General features: G+C 39.0%; 1 protein-coding gene across 7 annotated transcripts; it reads right to left on the bottom strand.

The window, feature by feature from the left end:
* Positions 1-1,404: 1,404 nt before the first annotated feature.
* LOC101487695 (adhesion G protein-coupled receptor G3) lies at positions 1,405-16,636 on the bottom strand. Of its 7 annotated transcripts, XM_004539821.3 has the most exons (14): positions 16,528-16,636; positions 13,787-13,895; positions 13,559-13,601; positions 12,625-12,676; positions 10,901-10,988; positions 10,630-10,758; positions 7,878-8,018; positions 7,746-7,800; positions 7,576-7,667; positions 6,667-6,785; positions 2,906-3,186; positions 2,634-2,727; positions 2,210-2,538; positions 1,405-2,123 (listed from the first exon to the last, which is right to left on the bottom strand). In XM_004539821.3, the coding sequence occupies exons 2-14, from the start codon at positions 13,793-13,795 to the stop codon at positions 1,999-2,001; spliced, it is 1,557 nt and encodes a 518-aa protein (XP_004539878.3). In that variant the 5' UTR covers positions 13,796-13,895; positions 16,528-16,636; the 3' UTR covers positions 1,405-1,998. The 7 variants fall into 7 exon arrangements, with proteins under 7 accessions (XP_004539878.3, XP_004539879.3, XP_012776328.3 ...); XM_004539822.3 differs by lacking the exon at positions 13,559-13,601; XM_012920874.4 differs by lacking the exons at positions 13,559-13,601; positions 13,787-13,895; positions 16,528-16,636 and adding an exon at positions 13,009-13,141.
* Between the last annotated feature and the right edge of the window lie 7,873 nt (positions 16,637-24,509).

The raw sequence follows: 24,509 nt of genomic DNA, 5'->3' as shown, positions 1-24,509 counted from the left end.
ACTGTCGATCGAGGACATTGAAGACATCTACCTTTTCGGAACCATGATAACGGGGTTTTTGCTGATCGGAGCTGGCTTGGCCCTGGCTTATTGGAAATTGAAGAAGGCGGAAACAGCTGTTCAAAACCCCACAAGGCTGCCTGCGATGATTGAAACAATGGGACAAGTCGTGAATTCTCAAAATGTGCTCATCGAACGCAGCACGGAACAAAAAACTCTCTCCCTGATAACAGACTCTGTTTAGACTCTTCGTCCCCATCCCACGTCCCCCATCCTGGATTCCAAGCGCCTTTGAACACTTATCTCGAAGATGGAGGTCAGACATTGTGTGTTTTTGTCGGAGCGTTCCTTTGTGAGTGCGCAAGTGCCAACCAGCATGCTGCCTGCTGTAACCCATGATTTCCTTCAGGCTTAATAAAGTATTTCTGATTCTGATACAGAGTAACATGTCAAAGATCAAGAAAGCAAGCACTGATAATAGTGTCCCTTAATCATACAATCAGTGTAGAAAAACATCACCTGAAACGCGTTTCTTGGTATATCCTGTGCTAAGCTTAAACAGCGTCACACACGGTTTGATCCAAACAGCATGTAGTATATACTCAGTGATGTTGCGCTACACCAGGCAGTTTCAGGAGCTAGGGGTGGGTGATAAACACCTTTATCAGGAGGAGACAGAAGTGCATCAAGGGCCATCCAGGTAAAAAGCAGAGCACGGAGACATGCATGAAATGCATGAGCAATTCATAAGAGTAATGCATAAAAAAGAGGAAGAGTGTCTCCTGTGGTATTGCTGCCACCTGTTTAAACTTCTAATGTCAGGTCATGATGTTGGAGATGATTATTAACAGCCTTGTCTCTTACCGAGTACTGCGTTTTAGGAGTTCTTCCGCTCTGTTCCCCTTTTGAAGACTGCTGTAAAGTAAATGTTAAGCTGTGGAAAACCTAACACATAACTGTAACAGTAAATAAAGTAAATACTATTTTATAAGAAAATTGTTGTCAAAAATTTTCAAAATTTGTCAACATTTTAAAGATTTACTTTATCAATATCAGGGAAGAATTGGCAAGATTAAGAAAGAAGGTATTTTAAAATACTCTTAATGAATATTGATCATTCAGAGAGTACTGTAGTTCATTTTTTCTTTAACCTGAATGTTGCTATAAATAATAACTAGTTATAAGTAGGTATAGCATTAGGAGCAATTTATCAGAAGGACCTCAAAGGGTGATGCTTTAGCAATGTCATGCTTATCCTGTTAGGTTGTGAGTTGTCCAAGTATTGCTAGTGTTAGCCTGTCAGAGTCTCTGTGGAATCACAAACAACATACACTCCCTGACCACACTATTAGGTCATCTAGTATACAATGTAATACATGGAAATGTTATTTGTTTCTTCAAAATGTCATTTTTATTGTCTCTTATTAGCACGGAATCTCTAAAAACAGTAAAAAAAAATACTACACTCACTAGTCACTAAAAAGCAAAACACACAAACAAACTCAATGCATATTGGCATGAAGGAATAGTGAAGATGATGTGCTCATGATTAAACTCAGAAACAGAACGGAGGTGTGAGCATGGTGTGCTCATTGGTGCCTGAGTATTTCAGAAACTGGTGATCTACTGGCATTTTCCAACACTAAGTTCTCTGCAGTTTCCAGAGAATAAGCTGGAAAAAATATCCAGAGAGCATCAGTTCTCTGGAAGAAAATGCCTTGTTGTTGCCAGAGGTCAGAGTAGAATAACTGCACTGCTTCCAACTGATAGGAAGTCAACTCAAAGAGCCACTCATTACAGTCAAGTTATTGATATTTGCTTGAAAGAGGAAACAGAAAATCACAAGAATTTTCTTCAAAATTTCTACATAGTATTTGCACAAAAAGGAAGAAATAACACATCTAAATGTGTATATATTTTTAATTGTTAGTTATACTGAAATATATATCAATAGAAGCACAACACCTAATATAGGTCATGGATAATGCATTAGTCTTTTCAGTTTCTGCTGTTGAAACTAGTAGTCATCATTTTCTGAGAGGAAGAGTCTCTGATTGATGAGTTATTTTCAGGTTGAGATTTTGACCAGGCCATCGCCACAGACCACAGGAAAATAAATAGACCTGTGAAGAGAGAGACATAGTTTGTCAGTTCTTCTATTAAATGATCAAAGTCCAGTTAATCCTTGACATGATGATCACATACTAACCTTGAAGGGAGTTCAATACGGTGAATACGTAGATCCCAGCGAGTGAAACGTATGTAGTGCTGGCTAACCCCCAAGGTAACCCAAGCACACAGCTGAGGCCCAGCACTGTGACACAGTCCTTCCATAACCTCTTCTTTCTCTCTTTGTTTATCTTCTTCCAGTCACTGCTGCTTCCAAAGCTTCTATCACCCCTTCTTAGTTCCCAAATCTTAAACACCACCAGCCCCAGCATGCAGGCATTGAACACAACCACGAAGAAAGGAAAAGCCACGGTAGTGATGTAGCTGACTACGAGGAGCTTTTGTTCAGACTCGTTGCTCATCCAGCACCTGCTCATTATTAAAGACATAAAAAATGGGTTTGCTTAGAAATAAAATCTCCTGGCTCACTCTAATATTAAGTGATATCAAAGATAGTTTCTTACATGTGTTGTGTTAAATTGCTGTTGCTGTATTTCAGAGTGTATTTGCCATAAACACGTGAAATCCCACAAACAGCTGCAACCAGTGTAGGAAAACCTGCAAACATGGAAGACAGAATTAATGTCAGCTGAATGTTCTTTAGGACAGCGTGAGGCATTATTATCACTGTTTCTCTACTTCTCAATGCTGCTGCAACACTTCAACACAATCCACTTTCATTTAAACATTTGTGACAGTGTATTGCAGAGCAGCGTCCCACCTAAACGACACTCACCCCATCCAATCAGGCTGAGTTTGAGCAGGTACCTCCTCACATAGATGTTGAAGACCCGGATGAGCAGAAGGTAGAGGTGGAACCCCTCCAGAGCACTCCAGGTCAGGGTGGCCAGCAGGGACCAGTGTAAAACCAGACCCAGTACCAGGCAAGATGAGCCGTCCTCTTTTTCCTTCAGTAGTTGGGCCAGGAGGCTGGACAGCAGGAAGGTGAGATGGAGGCAGAACATCGCCACTGTTAGCTGCATGTGCAGACTTATGGATTTCTCAGGATACCGCCGACTACAAGAGAAACAAAATTATTCTCTTGTTGCCAACTGTGGAGATAGTGGATATTATCTTGCCTTTTTAGATGTGAGATGATGGTAATAACTCCACACTAATGCAGCAGATAAAACTATATGTAAGAAAGGCCATGAGGCTGTAGCCTCACTTCTCTAATGGTCTCTTAACTAGATGTAGCCACAAAGTTCACTTAATACCACACTATGAGTAGCAGTCGCCTCATTTGCATCATATAATGTTAGAAATGTAACAGAATATGGGTTGAACTGAAATGGGAAAATCAACAAATTCATTAAACAAACAAATTACAAAGACAAACATGACAAAATCACTCTCAGGCAGATATATTAATGTACACAACATTTCTTTAATTAATTACTTTACAAATTTCATTCACAATCACATGTTTTTTTTTCTACCATTAATATTATTGAGTTTGTTTTCTTAATGTTCAGGGTTTTTTTTATGGCATTTCCAGGCCCTCGTAGCAGTGTTTCTTTGAGGCTACTTGACAGAAGATGTCTCTGGGGAAGTGACTACATTTTGTTTATACCAGTATCAACATGTTGAAAAAAAATAGTTCCCAAAATGTAAGCAGCAACTGAGCTTTTGTGACGCAATCTCTGCAACCTCACACGCTCATCAGTCTTTGCAGAGACAACTGTTAGAGGAAACTGTTATAAATGCTCAGATATAGAGACATTTCTTTAAATAGGCGACCCTGACGAAACTTAGTAAAAATATCTGTAGTAAAAGTTTTACCCTTTAGTTCATAAGCAGCACAGTAGGGTCTCACAGAATTTGTGTCCTTAGAGGTTTTTGCCACAAACCACACTGAGCTGCTCTCTCCCATCGAATGGCAAATATAAGCAGATTAATACCCACAGCTTGATAATGATCAATTTATTAAACATTTTTCCCCCATGACTGTGGGCTGCTAGACTTTCAGAAGAAATGTGATCAGTTATGACGAACTGGTTTTGTGTTCCACCGACTTTGTCACAGCATAACTAAACTGGTTATACTTGTGAAATATATCTGATCTTTCACAACATAACTTCATTCTTCCATGACATATATTTGCACAAGGAACACTATAATGTGTATGGCCATATTATGTGATTTAATTTTTGTACATTGTTTTCAGGTGTAGTTTTGTTACACAAGGGCCTTAATTTTGTGATTTTTGTTGGAGAGCCAACATGTTCTGAGATCCCAAGTTGCACCACAAGGGGGCACCTCCGCCCTAGTGAGATGGTTTAGTGTAATGCTACTGCTCTTCATCAGATCTAGCAGAGGCCGTCTCATCATTTAATTATTTTATTCAGTTTAGTAAGTAATAAGGCCACATGTGGACCTTATTCCTTACTGTGGCCTTATTGTCCTAAAAACTCGCTGACAAGCCTTCAGTTAACCAAAATGCTGCAGTAAGAGTCCTGACAGGGACTAGAAAGAGAGAGAATATTTCTCCTGTTTTGGCTTCCCTTCATTGGCTTCCTGTTAAATCCAGAATTAAATTCAAAATCCTGCTCCTCACATACAAGGTCCTAAATAATCAGGCCCCATCTTATTTTAAATACCTTGTAGTACCATTTCACCCCATTAGAGCACTCCGCTCTCATACTGCAGGCCTACTTGTTGTTCCTAGAGTATTTAAAAGTAGAAAGGGAGGGAGAGCCTTCAGTTTTCAGGCCCCTCTTCTGTGGAACCAGCTTCCAGTTTGGATTCAGGAGACAGACACTATCTCTACTTTTAAGATTAGACTTCAAACTTTCTTTTTTGCTAAAGCATATAGTTAGGGCTGGATCAGGTGACCCTGAATCCTCCCTTAGTTATGCTGCAATAGATGCAGGCTGCCGGGGGATTCCCATGATGCATTGAGTGTTTCTTTTTCAGTCACTTTCCCACTCACTATGTGTTAATAGACCTCTCTGCTCTGAATCATACTTGTTATTAATCTCTGGCTCTCTTCCACAGCATGTCTTTATCCTGTCTTCCTTCTCTCACCCCAACCGGTTGCAGCAGATGGCCCCGCCCCTCTCTGAGCCTGGTTCTGCCGGAGGTTTCTTCCTGTTAAAAGGGAGTTTTTCCTTCCCACTGTCGCCAAAGTGCTTGCTCATAGGGGCTCATATGATTGTTGGGTTTTTCTCTGTATCTATTATTGTACGATCTACTGTACAATATTAAGCACCTTGAGACGACTGCACTTGTGATTTGGCGCTATTTAAATAAAATTTAATTGAACTGAAAAATTTAATGTGGTCCACGTAATTAACATGCCAAGTAAAAGTAAAACCTGACGATTAGTTTGTCTCGGTGGGATCTGTATTTGTCTTGGTCTTTGAAATCTGTTATGGTTAAGACAGGAGGAGCTAGCTTAGCTCGCGCATGCTGGAGTTGCGTGTAGCCTTCGGCTTTGTCTTTTTTTAAACTTAAGTCTCCCTCAAAAGTACAACACCGCTCCCGTATATTTGAGTTAGTGAATTCACAGAGACAGTTTGATGTGCTGCCACTGTAACTGACTAAAGTTAGAGAAATAACAACTCTGGTCACTCTGCAATGTTGATGTGGAGATTTTGACTACACAGATAAGCCACTAGTATATGGTACAGTGCAGGAATGTTTGTTTTATTAAACTATGTGTGGGTAAAAAGAGTGTGATTTGTAGCTCTGAGTAACAAACAAGCGATATGGCTGTTTATATTTTGGTTTATATTATTTATATTATCATTAAGTTTATTCTGATTTTGGGAATGTGAGATAAAGAGATTCAGACGATTTGTAACCGATTTTGAACACATGAATGTGTATAATTAAAGATCTGACAGAAGCGAGAGAGGAAAACAAACTACCTGTCGTCCATCTCATCAGTTACCTGTTTTTTTTCAGGACCAGATATAATCTGTTGGCTGCCCTCTCACTAGGGGCGTGTTACACACACACACACACACACATATGTGTGTCCCTTTTAAATGTATATATATTTATTTATATTGATACCTCTATATTTATCTTAATATTTATCTTTCAGTATCTCAATCTCTACACTTCATTTTATATGAGTGCTTGATGTTTGTTGCATATTTGCTGCTATGACAACTCAATTTCCCTCTGGGATTAATAAATTCTGATTGTGGTTTTGATTCTATCTGTGACTTTGTTACAGTGGTTTGACTTTAGAATGAAAACACTTTTTGATTAAATAAATCCAATAATAATATGTTTTTAAAAACATATTTTTCATCTCTTTGACTAAAATACCATAAAGCATACTACCTCTGTTCAACTGAATACTGTGGAACTTCACAGTGTGAGACAAAGCAGTTCACTCTGGATATGTACATCAGGATATGTACTGCTGAAGTGGAACTGTGGATAAACTTGCAAATTGTTTATTTTCTCCAATTTCTTATTTGATCACAATTGGGAACTGAAAACTATAAAGTTTTAAATGTGAATAATATGACATCTACTCACTGTAGATAAATATAGATGAACAAACTGATCAGTGCGAAGGGGGCGGAGAGTCCTGATCCAATGTAAGTGATGTAGTTTAGCTTGTCGGCATCAGCTTTTGTCACCGATATTCCTGGATTCTGCAACATAAAAAGATGAAGTTGTTGTTTTGAAATGTAATTTACATTCACGTGTTTGATGGACATCTGTACAGGAGCATCTATACCTAAATTTCCCCATTCCCATGTTAAAATGGCGAGATGTTTACATGTCGGAACAATAAATGCTTGGGACTGTGTTGGTTGGTTCACCCTTCATCACAATTATATGATGAGTGAATTATTGTAGAAGTCATCCATGTGCTGGCAAAGCTTAAAATTAAGTGTGTGTGTCTTAGAGTGGCAGGTGTGCTTGTTACCGTACTGGGTCTGTGACCAAGTGTTTTGTGTTTTTGTAGTTATTTTCTTTGATTTGATGTTTTACACAATTTTGGTTCTCTTTATGGTTTTCTGCTTGTGTTATATTTATCATTCCTAGTCTTTAGTTTTCTTCTACTGTGCCTTCTCTGTGTTCCATGGTTAGTTACTTTTGTCTCATGTTTCTAGTTCCCTAGTAAGTCATGTCTCCAGGTCACAGTGCTAAGTCCGCGTCTTTGTGTATGTCTCTTGTTTCCCGTTTTGCTGTGATAGTCTCGCCTCCCATGCTCAGTGTTTCCAGTTTTGCTTCCTCCCTGTCTCGTTTTGTCAGGTTAAGCTCTGTGTTTCCCTCTGTCTGTTGTTGTGTTCTTACACAGTAAGAGTACAGCATACATTTGAAACAGCTCCTTAATTTAAATTGTTTATCAACAGTAACAGTTGTTAAACATTTATTAGATAAACATGGTGTTTGCCAAAGGCTTTTATGATACGTAGGAAGAGATTTTCAGCTCACCACAAGCAAAGCAAAGAACCTCTGACGTTTGCAGCTGCAAATAAATTCATGTGCCGTGTAATTTGTGTCACAGCCTTCATTGCTCCAGTAACCTATAAAGGAAACATTCTGAGTAGCTGAGTCATTTTATTTAGAAACAAACTAACTGAAGGTTGACATCTCCAAATTACCTGTTCCATCCTTTGCTGATGTTTCCTTCCAAAATACACACGTTCCACTTTCAACCTGGAATCAAAATTAACGGTAAACAGGTTGTTACATTTTCTATTTCAGATGTTTGTCCAACACTTTTGTCTTTTTACCTCTTTGTTGTGTTTGAAGGTTAACGTGATGGGTTGTGAGAGATTCTTGACTGCACGGTTTCCTGCCCGCACACATATGACTGAGTACCTAAATACTTCCAGACCCCCAAGAAGTCTCCTGCTTTTTTCGGGAGGACTCAGCTGAAAGAAGGATGATACATAACATTCATGTTAGGGTGAGATTAATTGGAAAATTTTTTTAACTTTATTCCTAGCAGACGTCTTGTAGTTACATTTCCACTAGTGGTGCAACGGATTAAAAATCTCAAGGTTCAGATCGGCTCACGGTTTTAAGTCACAGATCGGATAAATTTTCAGATCAGCAAAAAAAAGAAAGAAAAAAAAGACAAAATTTTAACATTTACTTATTAACTTATTTAATTATTTTTTGGCTATTAAAACATTCAACTCAAGACTCATTCCATGCAATTGTATAAAAACTAATTAAGGTGCAATATAGGGCAGTACAGGGCTTTGTATCTACCACTCCGCTGTGATATAATGAGCGGTCACGGTCACACAGCTTTCCGTTGCCCTGGAGGTCCACCCATTTGTAGTTGGGCAACAGAAGATGCCTGGGACAGTTCAGCCATAACTTTAAACTTTTCCTGCTCATACGTGCCTGGGTACAATCTTGTCACTGAAGTGGACGTGCAACAGGATATCATAGCGTGGCTCAAGCACGTTCATCATAGTTTAAACCCCTTATTTTGCAGAATGTCTGCAGCTAAACACCCCAGTAGCTTTTGTAATAGCTTTAGCCCGGTCAGACTGGGCAGCAAAGGGCTGCTTAAATGCCGTAAACTCCTCTGCTCCTCCACTTGGACCGCTAACGCTGGCCATAACTATCGCTTGACAGACTGACCACGCGCACCATACACATCCTTTTTTTCCTTCTTTTTCGGATCACGTGCGTGCCGAACCGTGGAGTGGGATCGGTTTGGGTTACGGATCAACCATGATCCGTTGCACCACTAATTTCCACATCACTTTAAGATTTTTTTTGAAAATGTTGGCTAGTTGCAGCTGCAGTTTGAAGTGCCACAAGTACAGTGTTATGAAAAAATTTTTGCATTTTGGTATATTTGTAACTTGGGTGTACTGCTGGATAGCTCGTTCAAACTCAGTAAGAAGCAAGTGTCTGCTGTAGTGAGATATAGCTTCCACCAACTGCGCCTAATCTCTATGCGGCAGCTCACCTTCTGACTGGTACAAGGAAATTCTGCTCTATTACACCTGTTCTAGCCGGCTTGCACGGGCTGCCCATAAAGTACCGTATTCAATTTAAATTATTACTTCTTACGTTCAAAACTATTAGTAAATTAGTGCTGAGTCTCGGGGTGACCGTGCGTTTGCTCTGGCTGCCCCGGTACTGTGGAATACCCTCCCTCTCGACCTCCGCGCCTCTGATTCTATTGCACTGTTTAAATCACGACTAAAAACCCACTTATTCAATCTTGCCTTTCTCTCTAGTTAACATTTCACTTATGATTTTACATTATGCACTTTTATGCTCATTTAATTCCTTGTTTGTTGTGTATCTGCTTCTTCTTCTATGTATCAGTGACAGTTATCTGCTTGCATACTTAGTACTTGCTATTTCTATTTCTATTATCTTTCTTTTATTCTCTATGTTACTTTTTAAGCACCTTGGTATACCCTTGGTTTTCAGTGTGCTTTATAAATAAAGTTTTTTATTTTTATTATTATTATTATTATTATTATTATTATTTTGCAATAACTGTCAACAATTTTTTTACATAACTGTGGAGGAATTTGTCCTAGTTTTCACAGTCAGACGGTCCTCCCCGGACGACCTGCTTGTGTGTGAGTGTGTGTGTGTCTCCCTCCCTCCCTTTATCACTCAGGAGGAGAAGCACACACAGATTTTCATTGAAGAGACTCACCTGCACCACCTTCGGGAATTGGGAGAAAATCACCTTTGGAGAATCGCACTTCTTTCTTGTTTAAGACTGTATTTGAGCACTGTAAATAAACGCACTGTCTGCTTTGCATCCAGAGCGCCACACTTGAGTCCATACCTTCCATTAGCCGTGACACCAGTCTACTTTGCAGAATTGTTTTAATTCAGTCAAACAAGGATTTTTGAAGATGAATGGTTTGTATATAGTTGTGTTTAAATATCTCAAGCAGGATATCTTAAGTCCAGACTTTGATTAGACCCATGTGAAACATTCATGGTAGAGAGCTGAGCCATTAATGAAAATACAACCCAGAACACTTCTTCAGGTTCAATCTCAAAGAGATAGAGCTGTAAAGACAAATTGCATTGTTATGTTCAGGCCTGTGAAACAGGCTCTGTAAGATTTTTAGAATTATGTTGATGGACAAAACTAAATGCTCCAGAAGCTTTCGGATTCATGCTTGTGAAGCATGTTGTTGTGAGTTGGCTGTATGGCAGGCTTTTTATAGAACTGTAGTCAGAATGCATTGCATTACTGAAATAAAGGTTAACTTTGTTTGTAGACTGGTTGAGGAATTTGTAAGATATATCAGACAAACTTTAATTTTAGATCAAATTAAAGCAAACACTTCTCATTGTGGCCCTCAGTGAAACGTAATTGGACATCTTATTAAAGGAGCAACTTTTAATCAGATTTCATAATAAGCAACAGCTGAGTGTGAAGAGACTCTGCTGGAGGAATGCAAGACGCATCAGCATTAGAAAATGTTGAACCTCCTGTGGATAAATAATTAAGGTTTGTTTTCTGTTGCTTTTAGCGTTACCAACCTTAAAATAACTGCTGTTAATTACAGAGGCCACCACCAGGACATCCACCTCAGACACATTTCCTATGCTTTCTTGTAGAGCTGATGATGGGATCTGAACTCTATGTTCAAATGTAGGTCTCACATCAACCTAAAAAGCATACACGAAAACATAACTTTAAAAAATGTGTTGATTGTCAGTAATTAGAGTTCATTAATACAAGAATACGGAAATTCAGATCAAAAGTAACTTTTTCACTTCTAAAAAGCACTTCAGCTCCAAATGACCTCACCTCTTGAAGCGAGTTTACTTTGAGTTGTTTGATGCCTGTCATGGAGCGGCCTCTTGGCTCGCAGGTCATAATTTTGTCCTCATAACAACTACCAACAGATATTTAACATAGTTCAGATATATAACCATGCAAACAGGGATATAACTGAGGATAAAAAAGACAAACTAATGCAAAGAGATGAGAAGTAAGATCAATTATTGGACCTTTCTCTGCTATTTGATTACTTCATTTGTTCATGGATATACATTTAAAGGAGAAAAAATGAAACTGCAAGAACTTGAGTTGAACAAAAATAAAATCTCTTTTACTGCTTTAATTTGAATTTCTGACAATAATTTAATAATAATGTTCATATTATCATATATCAAATTCTACAGCTTTGTTAAGTCTTTTGGCATTTCAAAATATGATACTGCTACCTTTGGCATCAACGATTATAAACTCCTGTTTAAAATAAACATTTAACCTTGAGCCCTCAGCGTAACATTTGAATGTACTGTCTAACCGGTTAGTTTTCAAAGTAAACAGGCTTATTTTAACCCAAACTAGTGACTAAACTACATTTTTTACCAACTAATCTTGATTCGTACATCTAACCATTACTAATACATAAGAACCTCATAGTTTGATAAACATAAATATATTTAAATGAAGACATTGGTACATAGAACATTTTTAAATACTATGATGTTGTCTTTCACAGGAAAACAATGTGAGAAATTCAGACAAAGCTGCTGCCATGCCAGAGACCGCAGTGTTACTGCAGTTGGTTCTTTGATGCATGAGCTGCAGAAATGATAAGACAAGGCATAAGTTGTGGTATTTTAACCCAGTCCACATTTTTTTACTAAACCTAACTCAAAACTTTTAGCTGCCTAAATCTGTCAAAGCAGCTAACACAAGGCAAAAATAAAAATAAAAAACCAATATAAAAAGTACAGTAAAAAAGACAAGTACAGACAAAAGTCAACAGTGAGAGAAAGAGGACACAGAGGTTCGCAGTCTTATGATTTACGCCATCTCCAGCACTTCTGCCTACGTCTGAGCTCTTTAAATCAAGAAACATGAGCATCAGCTAAAATGTTAGAATTGTCATTTAAATAATGTTTCTAGATGAATCAAGTCTGTATTAAGTTTAACAAACACCAGCTTACACAATACACTTAAACAATAATACAAAATTATGTTTACTCCAAAGTGTTACACTGTGTTCCTCTAGTTCAGGGGTGGGCAACTCCAGGCCTCGAGGGCCGGTGTAACGCAAGTTTTAGATCTCACCTTGGGTCAACACACCTGAATCACATGATTAGTTCCTTGCCAGGCCTCTGGAGAACTTCAGGACACGTTGAGGAGCTAATTTAGCCATTTAAATCAGCTGTGTTGGTTCAAGGACACATCTAAAACCTGCAGGACGCCGGCCCTCGAGGCCTGGAGTTTCCCACGCCTGCTCTAGTTTATAGATCTGTGACTCATTTCCCCACTGTCCTCTCAGATAAGACTGGTCTTGCTCTCAGCATACAAGTATCAGTGTGTGATTTATATGTTAGAGGCTGTATACTAACACTCTAACAAGTATTATTTGATGATGAAGCCATGTAAAAACACCGAAAAGCAGCCACTTTAGAGATGAAAACATTTTAGCCAGTATTGACAGCATTTATCTAACATTTAACTATATACATTTTCAAAAACAGGAATGTGATATGTACAGTAAGTTGAATTACCCTATCCATGATTCACTTTTTCGGCATTCATCAAGAACATTTTCACAGAAGTCTGTCAAAGTAAAACACACAGGAATGGAAAGATCAAAATTAGCATAATGAATACATTTAAACAAGATTGGAAGCTGATTAAACGTCTAAGTGGCATCTAACTCCAGAGACACATGAGAGACAAGATGTTCTTTTACAAGTGTTTAATCAGCACACTTGTAGGGAGTTTTGTGAAACTGGTTGACTTAGAGTCCTTACTAGCTATTGGTAACAAAGAATCTGGGGTAATTTTACTTTTTCAAGGATTCATAACTTTGAGATATTTAGTGTGCTATTCACTTCACAAGTATACTCCTTTCAACATAAGAGTGATAACATGGTAGGTTTACTCACCACCAGCTCGGGACATAGAAAAACAGAGGGCTGTTGTGATAAAAAGTGTAATCCACATTGCGTCTCACTCATCAACAGATATAGATTTGCTGTAAGAGGTTGAGAGGATATTTTTCTGTCTGGTTGACGTTTGCTGAATGAGGGGGAGTTTCACATCTACATATATCACATGCTTCAACAGATCTGTGGTTCACAGCTCAGATGAGGAAATGACTCACATCAGGCTGTTTTTTGTTCAGTGCTATCACAATGATCAAATACTTTTAAGCTTCTGCTCTAAATTTCCACAGAAATATTAACTGAGAATAGAGACTGGTACACTGTGTAGAAAAAACAGTAGAGCCATTTAAGAGTCTGTCTGTGAAGACAGTTCTAATAATTTATGTATTGTAAAAAAAATAATAACTTAGAAACAAATACAAATATTTGTGCTGTAACTGAATGGCTGACATTAGATGGCATCTAGAGGAGGACATTTCTAAATCATACAGTTTTCATGTGTAGAAAACAAAAGGTCAGGGGACCATGGTCAAGAAATACTGATACTTACAGCTTACTGAGGAAGTGAAACAGGAGCTTGCGCCACACCAGTTCTACAGGTTGCAGCACACAAAATAAGATGCAAATCTTTGAATATTAAATCTTTGAAGGTTACGGGTCTGCACTATATATTATTTCTCTATTCTTACTGATGTATTTCTCTTTACATAGTATTTCATTTCTATTCAGTTAATGTTTTATTCTAAAAATGCAGTTAGTAGTGTTTTTTTAAGCTTACCTTAGACATTAGAAGTATTGGATGCAAGAGATTTGTGGTATTCCGGGTTTATCATTTGAAGTAATGGTAGGAAAGAAAGTATTCTCTGCTTCGCTGTTTTGTGGGTTAACTGGTCCACGAGAAAATAAAGACATTCACAGTTTGTTCAAAATTGATGAACAATTTGTGATGAACAATCAAAATATGATGACAACAATCCAGCCAAACCCAAGACACCTCATAGAAAAGATTAAAAAAATAGAAATAAAGATTTAAACATGTAGAAGTTAAGAAAGTTGACAAATGTAAAACTGAAAACAGATTACTTTTGCAAAGCTCCATTTCAAGTCTTAAATAAATGATGCATAAAATTCTGTAATATTAGAAGCTGCATCACTGAGGAGCACACCAGGAAAGTTACATCTGCAGGATGATTTCATTACAACAGAGCTATTATGCTCGTTTCCCTATCTATATTAATATTCTTTGAATGTTCAAGCTTAGCTTTGCAGAATTCACAGTTCAGTAAATTGTTTATCACATATGTGGTATGGAATTTCTTAATGGATTCTGAATAAATTACTCACATTGATGAGTTATCACTATGTGGTCGTATAAACATTCTTATCTATTTGACAGGGGTCACTGGACTGCAACTAAAGTACTTTTTGAATGTACATGTACTTTTTCACTATATTTTGGCTGTTAATAATATCATGCTTGGTACTTCATAAATAATAATGTTCATTATGTTCTTGGCAGAGGGAGGAATAACACCTCATTGGAGAAGGTGATTCATGACAACGTTTACTTTTTCCAAAATATCTCAAAGATCACGTAACAAGTTGTGGTTCTGAGTTATGATAGAAATATTCACACAGGCAGCATATAACCACGTGACATGACAGGCATTGAATCAGTTTGAGAGTTGTCTGCTGGAGACTGTGCTGCTATGGTCACATGAAAGAGAATTATCAGTTGTTGTTTTATTAAGGCCATTCGGGAGAATGGTGCGTCTGGCCCCTTTTTACAGACCATTCGGTCCTTGTACAAATATAAAAATATAAATAATAGAGCTCAGTTCGTAACACTGGAAGTAAGTTAGACCTGTTTCAGGTGGGTGTTGGACTCCGCCAGGGCTGCCCTTTGTCATGATTCTGTTCATAATTTTCATAGTTTTTTATGAACAGAAAATCTTTTTATGAACAGGATATCTGCAGCGCCGCGAGCGGTAAGCAGAAACAAGGGGGTTTGCCATTCTTGTTAACAACAACAACCCTGCCCACATATCAATCAAAGAACGGATTTCCTGTCCTGACATTGAACTGTGCACTGCTGGACTCCGGCTGTATTATTTGCCCAGGGAATTTACCCAAGTAATGTTGGTGGCTGTTTACGTTCCTTCCTCTGCTAACTCCACAGCTGCATGCGACACTAGAAGGTGCTTTATAAATAAAATGTATTATTATGATTATGATGATAATGATGATGTTTATTATTGTTACTATCCACTCTATTATTACTACCCACTCTGATATAGTACCGGGCTGTGGTTGACTCCTTTGTCAATGTGGCAAAGACCAAGGAATTGATTGTGACTTTAGGAAAACCAGGAAAACCTTGACTCCTGTTTCAATCCAGGGGTCAATATGGCCATTGTGGAGGACTATGAATACCTCAGAGTATACATAGACAATAAATTGCACTTTAAAAAACACCACTCCACTTTATAGGAAGGACCAGAGTTGTCTCTATTTTCTGAGGTCCTTCAACATCTGTCAGACGATGCTCAGGATTTTCTATGAGTCTTTTGTGGTAAGTGCTATCCTCTATGCTGTTGCATGCTGGGGCAGCAGGTTAAGGGTTGCTGATGCCAACAGACTAAATAAACTGATCCGCAAAGCCAGTAGTGTTGTGGGGATGGAGCTGGACTCATTTAGGGTGGTGTCTAACAGGTAGATGTTGTCCAAGATAAGGACAAAGCTGGACATTACCTCCCACCCACTCCATGATGTGCTGGCTAGTCAGAGAGCACATTCAGTGAGACCGAGATTACCAAAAAGCACCACTGAACGGCACAGGACATCTTTCCTGGCCATGGCCATCTCACTGTACACCTCCTCCATCTAATACACTGTAAACACTGCAATAGTTACAGCCTTTTTCACACGCTTTTATCTACTCTGTAATATTCTTCTCAATATGATATGCATGCATAAATATGATATTTATTTATAATCACCTCTGTTAAATGTTGATATTTTTAATCGAGTGATTTGTATATATCAGTTCTATTTCTTAAAGTTGTTAAATCTGTAACATTGTACATGTATTGTTTAAATAGTTTAGTCTGTCACTGTTACTGCCTTGAAGCAAGTGTAACCAACATAATTTCCATTAATAAAGTACTCTGTTTCTATTCTGATTGGTGGCCTAATGATTTTATCCTTGATCTTTGCAGATGATGTGATTCTGTTGGCTTCATCATGTGACCTTCAGTTTGCACTGGAGCCGTTTGTGTTGTGTGTGAAAGTGGCAGAAATGAGAATTAGCACTTCCAATTCCAAGACCTACTGGGAGGACCACCAGGGCAGACCCAGTAGAGATGGAGGCAAAATGGTTAAGTTAAAGAGTTTTAGTAATCCTTCTATTAATAACTGAACTAAAAGAGACGGTTAAGCTGTTATCACCATTTGAAGAAACAAAACAAAACTCAGGTGTTGGTCAGTAAATGAAAAGTAAGTAAAAAAAGGATTAATCACCAAACACTCCTCCCCATCGAGCAGGAGCAACCAGTCACCACACACAGCTCACTAGCTGCAAACACCAGCATGGCTCTCTGGAACTAGAGCTCACCTTTTTCTGGCCTTAAGTACTTCTAATTGCTGATGGGAGTCAGCTGAATAAAAAAAGGTGGCACCTAAGGCAGGAGATATGGCCGGACACACGCACACAAGGGCAACTTCAGGAGGAGTTGCCCTTGTGTGGGTGTGGGCAGAAAATGGTAGATATTTTTGGTTACTTATTACTTAATATTATTATTACAGATTAAATTATTATTATTACATATTACAGATTAAAAAAATAACAATCTAGAACTACTTTTTCAATCTAGAAACACATTTTTTTAAAATATTTTATCTGTATAGATAAAGCTACACAGCAGCAGCTAAAATAATTATAAAGCCCTATGAAGCTACCATGTCCGTTGAGCAGAGGACGGCACTGCTGAAAATAGTATAGTATAAAAGAGTGTAGAGCTACCCCCGAATTTCCTGTGCTAGAGGACTTCCCATGATGCACAGAGCAATTCGGCGCTACTGCGTGCCACAAAATGTTGCCTTCTCATAGTTTGTGCCCTCCTTATCTCTATGTGCTCTTCTTTTTTATCTTCTATTTCCCCTCACTTGGAACAACAAAAGCAGATGGCTTCTGTTGAAGATCTGATCTTGTCTGTTTACTTTATGCTGAAGTGCTGCTTACAGAGGGGCCACCATATGATTTTGGTTTTCCTTCCAAGGGTCTTTGCCTTACAATATAAGGTGCCGTGAAGCTTAATTGAATTGAAATCTGTCATATTACGTACTGTTCTGAATCAACGAGCCTAAAGTGAAAATGTGAAGTGGGGTAAAAAGCTCTACAACACCATATTCCATATTGGAAAGAAAGCCTTTTCATTTCATTTGATCACTTGAAGTTAGTATTTCAATTGCATAAAGACTAGGGTGTCTAAATTGAATCTAAGAATCTAACAATCAGCCATTAGAGGCACGAGCAAAACCAAAAGCACACAGAAAATATTGTGCACAAGGGATCACTCCAGAGAAACTCTGTTGTGGAGTTTCATAGAAGTTTATAAAAGTTTCACTTCCTCTCAGATACCATCACATGACGTCTGCAGCCCCATTTTACTAAAAAGTCAGTTCAGTCCAAACCAATCAGAGTATTGGTTTATGTGTGTACAAACCATGAAAACTGATGACTGATGTTTCCACTTAGCTGTCATGCAACATTCATGTTTCACAATCACCTGTAAAGTCATGATGTGACCGACAACAATCACTGCACCCAAACCACTGAAGCAAGAGGTTACATTTGGTTTTTAGCTCATGAAACCAACAAGAAACCTCGAACCTTATGACAGTTCCCAGAGCTGATCATTAAAGTGTCATTTTTAAGTGTGAAGGCTTAATATTGTGAGTCCACTGTCAGAGGCCATAAGAAGATCATTTGTAACCTTCACTAAAGCTGTTTCTGTGCTGTGCTGAGCTCTGAAACCTGACTGAAACTCTTCAAATAAACCATTCCTCTGCAGATGATCTGTTAGCTGTTTGACAACTACTCTTTCAAGGATGTTTGATATGAAAGGAAGGTTGGAGATTGGCCTATAATTAGCTAAGACTGCTGGGTCTAGAGATGCTTTTTGAGTAAAGGTTTAACTACAGCCAGCTTGAAGGCCTGTGGTACATAGCCGATCATTAGAGATAGGTTGATCATATTTAAGATCGAAGAATTAATTAATGGCAGGACTTCTTTGAGCAGTTTTGTAGGAATGGGGTCTAAAAGACAGGTTGATGGTTTGGAGGAAGTAATTATTGAAGTTAACTCAGAAAGATCAATTGGAGAAAAAGAGTCTAACTTAACATCAATGGTACTAAGAGTAGCTGTAGATAATATTACATCTGTGGGATGATTACTGGTAATTTTTTCTCTAATGATAAAAATTATATTTGTGAAGAAGTTCATGAAGTCATTACTAGTTAACGTTAAAGGGATGGTTGGCTCAAAAGAGCTCTGACTTTTTGTCAGCCTGGCTACAGAGCTGAAGAGAAACCTGGGGTTGTTCTTATTTACTTCAATCAGTGACGAATAGTAAGATGTTCTGGCTTTGCGGAGGGCTTTCTTATAAAGCAGCAAACTATTTCTCCAGGCTAAATGATGATCCTCTAGATTTGTGACACGCCATTTCCTCTCCAGATTACGAATCATCTGCTTTAGGGTACGTGTTTGAGAATTATACCACGGAGTCAGGTACTTCTGATTTGAGGCCTTAGTTTTCACAGGAGCTACAGTATTCAGAGTCGTACGTAGTGAGGAGGTGAAATTATTAACAAGATAATCGACCTCTGTTGGGGTAGCGTTCAGATAGCTGCTCTGCTCTGTGTTGGTACAGGGCATTGGAGATGATAACAGTGGGTGGATTATACAGTGGGGCAAAAAAGTATTTAGTCAGCCACCGATTGTGCAAGTTCCCCCACTTAAAATGATGACAGAGGTCAGTAATTTGCACCAGAGGTACACTTCAACTGTGAGAGACAGAATGTGAAAAAAAAATCCATGAATTCACATGGTAGGATTTGTAAAGAATTTATTCGTAAATTAGGGTGGAAAATAAGTATTTGGTCACCTCAAACAAGGAAAATCTCTGGCTCTCACAGACCTGTAACGTCTTCTGTAAGAAGCTTTTCTGTCCCCCACTCGTTACCTGTATGAATGGCACCTGTTTGAACTCATCATCTGTATAAAAGACACCTGTCCACAGCCTCAAACAGTCAGACTCCAAACTCCGCCATGGCCAAGACCAAAGAGCTTTCGAAGGACACCAGGAAAAGTATTGTAGACCTGCACCAGACTGGGAAGAGTGAATCTACAATAGGCAAGCAGCTTGGTGTGAAAAAATCAACTGTGGGAGCAATCATCAGAAAATGGAAGACATACAAGACCACTGATAATCTCCCTCGATCTGGGGCTCCACGCAAGATCTCATCCCGTGGGGTCAAAATGATCATGAGAACGGTGAGCAAAGATCCCAGAACCACACGGGGGGACCTGGTGAATGACCTGCAGAGAGCTGGGACCAAAGTAACAAAGGTCACCATCAGTAACACACTACAACGGCAGGGAATCAAATCCCGCAGTGCCAGACGTGTTCCGCTGCTGAAGCCAGTGCATGTCCAGGCCCGTCTGAAGTTTGCCAGAGAGCACATGGATGATACAGCAGAGGATTGGGAGAATGTCATGTGGTCAGATGAAACCAAAGTAGAACTTTTTAGTATAAACTCAAGTTGTCGTGTTTGGAGGAAGAAGAATACTGAGTTGCATCCCAAGAACACCATACCTACTGTGAAGCATGGGGGTGGAAACATCATGCTATGGGGCTGTTTTTCTGCCAAGGGGACAGGACGACTGATCCGTGTTAAGGACAGAATGAATGGGGCCATGTATCGTGAGATTTTGAGCCAAAACCTCCTTCCATCAGTGAGAACTTTGAAGATGAAACGAGGCTGGGTCTTCCAACATGACAATGATCCAAAACACACCGCCCGGGCAACAAAGGAGTGGCTCCGTAAGAAGCATTTGAAAGTCCTGGAGTGGCCTAGCCAGTCTCCAGACCTCAACCCCATAGAAAATCTGTGGCGGGAGTTGAAAGTCCGTGTTGCTCGGCGACAGCCCCAAAACATCACTGCTCTCGAGAAGATCTGCATGGAGGAATGGGCCAAAATACCAGCTACTGTGTGTGCAAACCTGGTAAAGACCTATAGTAAACGTTTGACCTCTGTTATTGCCAACAAAGGTTATGTTACAAAGTATTGAGTTGTATTTTTGTTATTGACCAAATACTTATTTTCCACCCTGATTTACGAATAAATTCTTTACAAATCCTACCATGTGGATTCATGGATTTTTTTTTTTTCACATTCTGTCTCTCACAGTTGAAGTGTACCTCTGGTGCAAATTACTGACCTCTGTCATCATTTTAGGTGGGGGAACTTGCACAATCGGTGGCTGACTAAATACTTTTTTGCCCCACTGTATTCTTAAACTTAGTTACAGCACTTTCAGAAAGACATCTACTTTGATAAAGTCTACTCTTCACCGCTGTGTAATCAATTATTGTAAATGTAAATGTTATCAGGAAATGATCAGACAGGAGAGGGTTTTCAGGAAACACTGTTAAATGTTCAGTTTCTATGCCATATGTTAAAAACAAGATCTAGAGTGTGATTAAAGTGGTGGGTGGGTTCTTTTACATTTTGAGAGAAGCCAATTGAGTCTAATAACAGATTAAATGCCATGTTGAGGCTGTCATTTTTAGCATCTACATGGATGTTAAAATCACCCACAATAATTATTTTATCTGAGCTCAGAACTAATTTAGATATAACGTCTGAGAAATCAGACAGAAACTCTGTGTAAGGCCCAGGTGGACGATAGATGATAACAAGTAAGACTGGTTTCTGAGTTTCACAGCTGGGGTGGACGAGGCTAAGCATCAGGCTTTCAAATGAATTAAAAGTCTGTCTTGGTCTTTCATTAATTAATAGGCTGGTGTGAAAAATTGCTGCCACACCGCCCCCTCGGCCTGTGCTTCGAGGTTTCTGGTAGTTAGAATGACTCGGGGGTGTTGATTCATTTAAACTAACATAATCATCCTGCTGCAACCAGGTTTCTGTAAGGCAGAGTAAATCGATTTGTTGATCAATTATTAAGTCATGTACTAACAGAGACTTGGAGGAGAGAGACCTAATATTTAATAATCCACATTTCACTGTTATACTCTTTGGTTCAGATGTGGATACTGTATTGTTCTTTCTTTGTAATTGTTTATGTTTAAGTTGTTTGTTGCTGGTTTTTAGTTTGTTTTTTGTCTTTTTGGAAGCTGACACAGTCTCTATGGAGATGGGTTTTTGGGGGGGTAGCAGGAGGAGAGAAGCTGCAGAGAGGCGTGTAAGACTGCAACTCTGCTTCCTGGTCCCAACTCTGGATAGTCATATTTTGGGGGGTTTAATAAATTTGTCCATATTTCTAGAAATGAGAGCTGCTCCATCCAAAGTGGGATGGATGCCGTCTCTCCTAACAAGACCAGGTTTCCTCCAGAAGGTTTGCCAATTATCTATGAAGCCCACATCGTTTCTGGGACACCACTCAGACAGCCAGCAATTTAAGGAGAACATGCGGCTAAACATGTCACTCCTGGTCTGATTGGGGAGGGGACCAGAGAAAACTACAGAGTCCGACATTGTTTTGGCAAAGTTGCACACCGATTCAATATTGATTTTAGTGACCTCCGATTGGCGTAACCGGGTGTCATTACTGCCGACGTGAATTATGATTTTACTGAATTTACGTTTACCCTTAGCCAGCAGTTTTAAATTTCCTTCAATGTCGCCTGCTCTGGCCCCTGGAAGACAATTGACTATGGTTGCCGGTGTCTCTAGCTTCACATGTCTGAGAACAGAATTGCCAATTACCAGAGTTTGACCCCCGGCGGGTGTGTCGCCGAGTGGGGAAAAACGGTTAGACACATGAACGGGTTGGTGGTGTACCTGGGGCTTCTGTTTAGGACTATGCTTCCTCCTCACCGTGACCCAGCCGCCCTCTTTCCCCAGCTGCTTGGGATCTGCCGGGGAACAGCTAGCGGGGCCTACGCTATCTTCGGCTGCACCAGCTCCAGGGGCCTGGCTAGCTACGGGTGAATGAAGGGTGCGAAGCCGAGTCTCCAATTCAGTAATCCTGGCCTCCAGCGCTGCAAATATGCTACATTTGTTACAGATATCATTACTGCTAAAGGAGGCCGAGGAGTAACTAAACATCTGACACAATGAGCAAGAAAGAAAAACAACTAAGTGAAATTACTTAAGAACAGTCATTGGTTACAGTAGTTTTGCGTAAACAGATGGGATGATCCATGATTTGGGCAAATTATGGCAACAGTGCTAGATCCCTTATTACTCTTCTGACCCACAGTTGCTTGCAAATGTGAAGTTCATATTAACTCAGGTTTTTTTTTCTAGGCAGTTGCGGTATGGGTGCAGGCTCCGGGTGGAGCCAGGAGTTAATATAAAGCACCTTGAGGCGCTAGTCTTGATCATTTATACAATTATACTTTAAAAAACAATGAAATAACAGTCACACAGAAACAAAAGTCAATTACTTGCAACTAAATAACTATTATGAGATGATGTTTTGAAGAAAAAGGAAGTGATCAAATGGTACTGCTTTCCATATACGCAACAGATAAGAAGAAGTTAAGCCATAATTGTCAGGAACTGTTGAGAATTATAGGTTATCAAGGAAGTGAAACCTGAACTTGCATCTTATTATTTTTCTAAAAATGGCAACCAGAGTGTGCAGCAGTAGGTCAGAGGGTTCTCGAAACGTCTACCGCTCCACCATCGAGAGCGTTCTGACTTACTGCTGCGCACTCTGTTTCAACTACTGCACCGCGGAGGACAAGAGGAAAAAACACGTGGGTGGGCAATTGGCACCATACTAACTCCCCTCAGAGACATTTATACTGGCAGACTTCAGCAGAAAGCCAGCATCATCATCAAAGACCCCTCGCACCCTGGACATTTGCAAAATAAAATTCAATATTTAGTATTTACTGTTATTTATGCTTAGCTAGATTATTGCAATGGTGTTGTGTTTATTATGTTGCTCTCTTTTTTGCTTGTTTTCTCTTTTTATTCTTCTCTCAACAGGTGATCCAGGTGATTTTTTTTAAGTGCCATTTCTCACTGTCCCTCTTCCCCTCTGTTTTTCTTTCCCTCCCTCCCTTTCTTTCTTTCTTTCTTTCTTTCTTTCTTTCTTTCTTTCTTTCTTTCTTTCTTTCTTTCTTTCTTTCTTTCTTTCTTTCTCCCAGTCATGTCTGTAACAACTGAAAATAAAACCAAGGTCAATCAAATGGACCAATATGGCAAGACTGCGATGATCCACTAGGTAAAGTAAATCCGTTGGGCATCTTTCTTGGCCTTCCGACAGTAATTCTGATGGCTAAAGAACCAAACGGGACAGGCAAAAAAGAAGAGAGAATTAAATCGTCTTATAGGCAACACGGTCCATTGAGGGAAAGTCAGTGGAGTGCGTTCAGTCTTGTAAATATTGCGGAAGAATTCATGATTCAAATCTGAACTTTAAAAACTAGCATCTGTCATATTTAAGGAAACTTTCATTTCTACACTGATAAAAATATGAGTATTCTATTTTATTATCCTTTTATTGAATGTGTTTTGTCCTTTCCCCTGGTATCAGAGCTCGGATACTGACAGTAGTGGCCAGAAGTTTACATACGCTCATCACTGGCATGAATGTCAGTGGTAAATTTGGTCTTTTAATTATTTATTTGAATTGTTTTTTAAGTTATTCTTTAAGTTAAATTATTCAGATGTGTCACCACTTTCTCGAGGTCTGAGAATACCTAATCTGTCACCCTCATATGAGAGGAAATTGGTTTGGATGATTACACCAGGAATCCTCACACAATAACATGCATGCAGAGTGACATGTCAAAGATCATATTCAAGAGACAACCAGCACATGTAAGATTTCATTTATAATACATGATGTGAATCATATTATGCCATTTCTAAAAGATTTGATGAAAGCCCACAATGTAAATAGCTGACCTGACTGGCTACCTCCCTGGAATTTTTAAGGCAGAGGTAACAATGTTTAAAACAATAACAATAATAATATTTATATTTATAACAAGGTGCAATAATAATTAATGTGCAATAATAACAGTGTGCAATACAAATACACTTATTCTTCTTTTTTATACTAAGTTAATATACTGTGTTGTGTTGTTTGTTGCGTTGTGATGTGTCATATCGTGTCGTGTTGTGTTATATGTAGTGCCGACGTAGGACAGTTTTCCAATTTCATTGTACTACTGTACTATGTATGACTGTGCAATGACAATAAAGAGTTATCTTATCTTATCTTATCAGTGTAGAAAAAC

The sequence above is a fragment of the Maylandia zebra genome, linkage group LG1 (assembly GCF_041146795.1).
Source record: "Maylandia zebra isolate NMK-2024a linkage group LG1, Mzebra_GT3a, whole genome shotgun sequence".
Lineage (NCBI taxonomy): Eukaryota > Metazoa > Chordata > Actinopteri > Cichliformes > Cichlidae > Maylandia > Maylandia zebra.
This window is presented reverse-complemented; position numbering and strand designations above follow the sequence as displayed.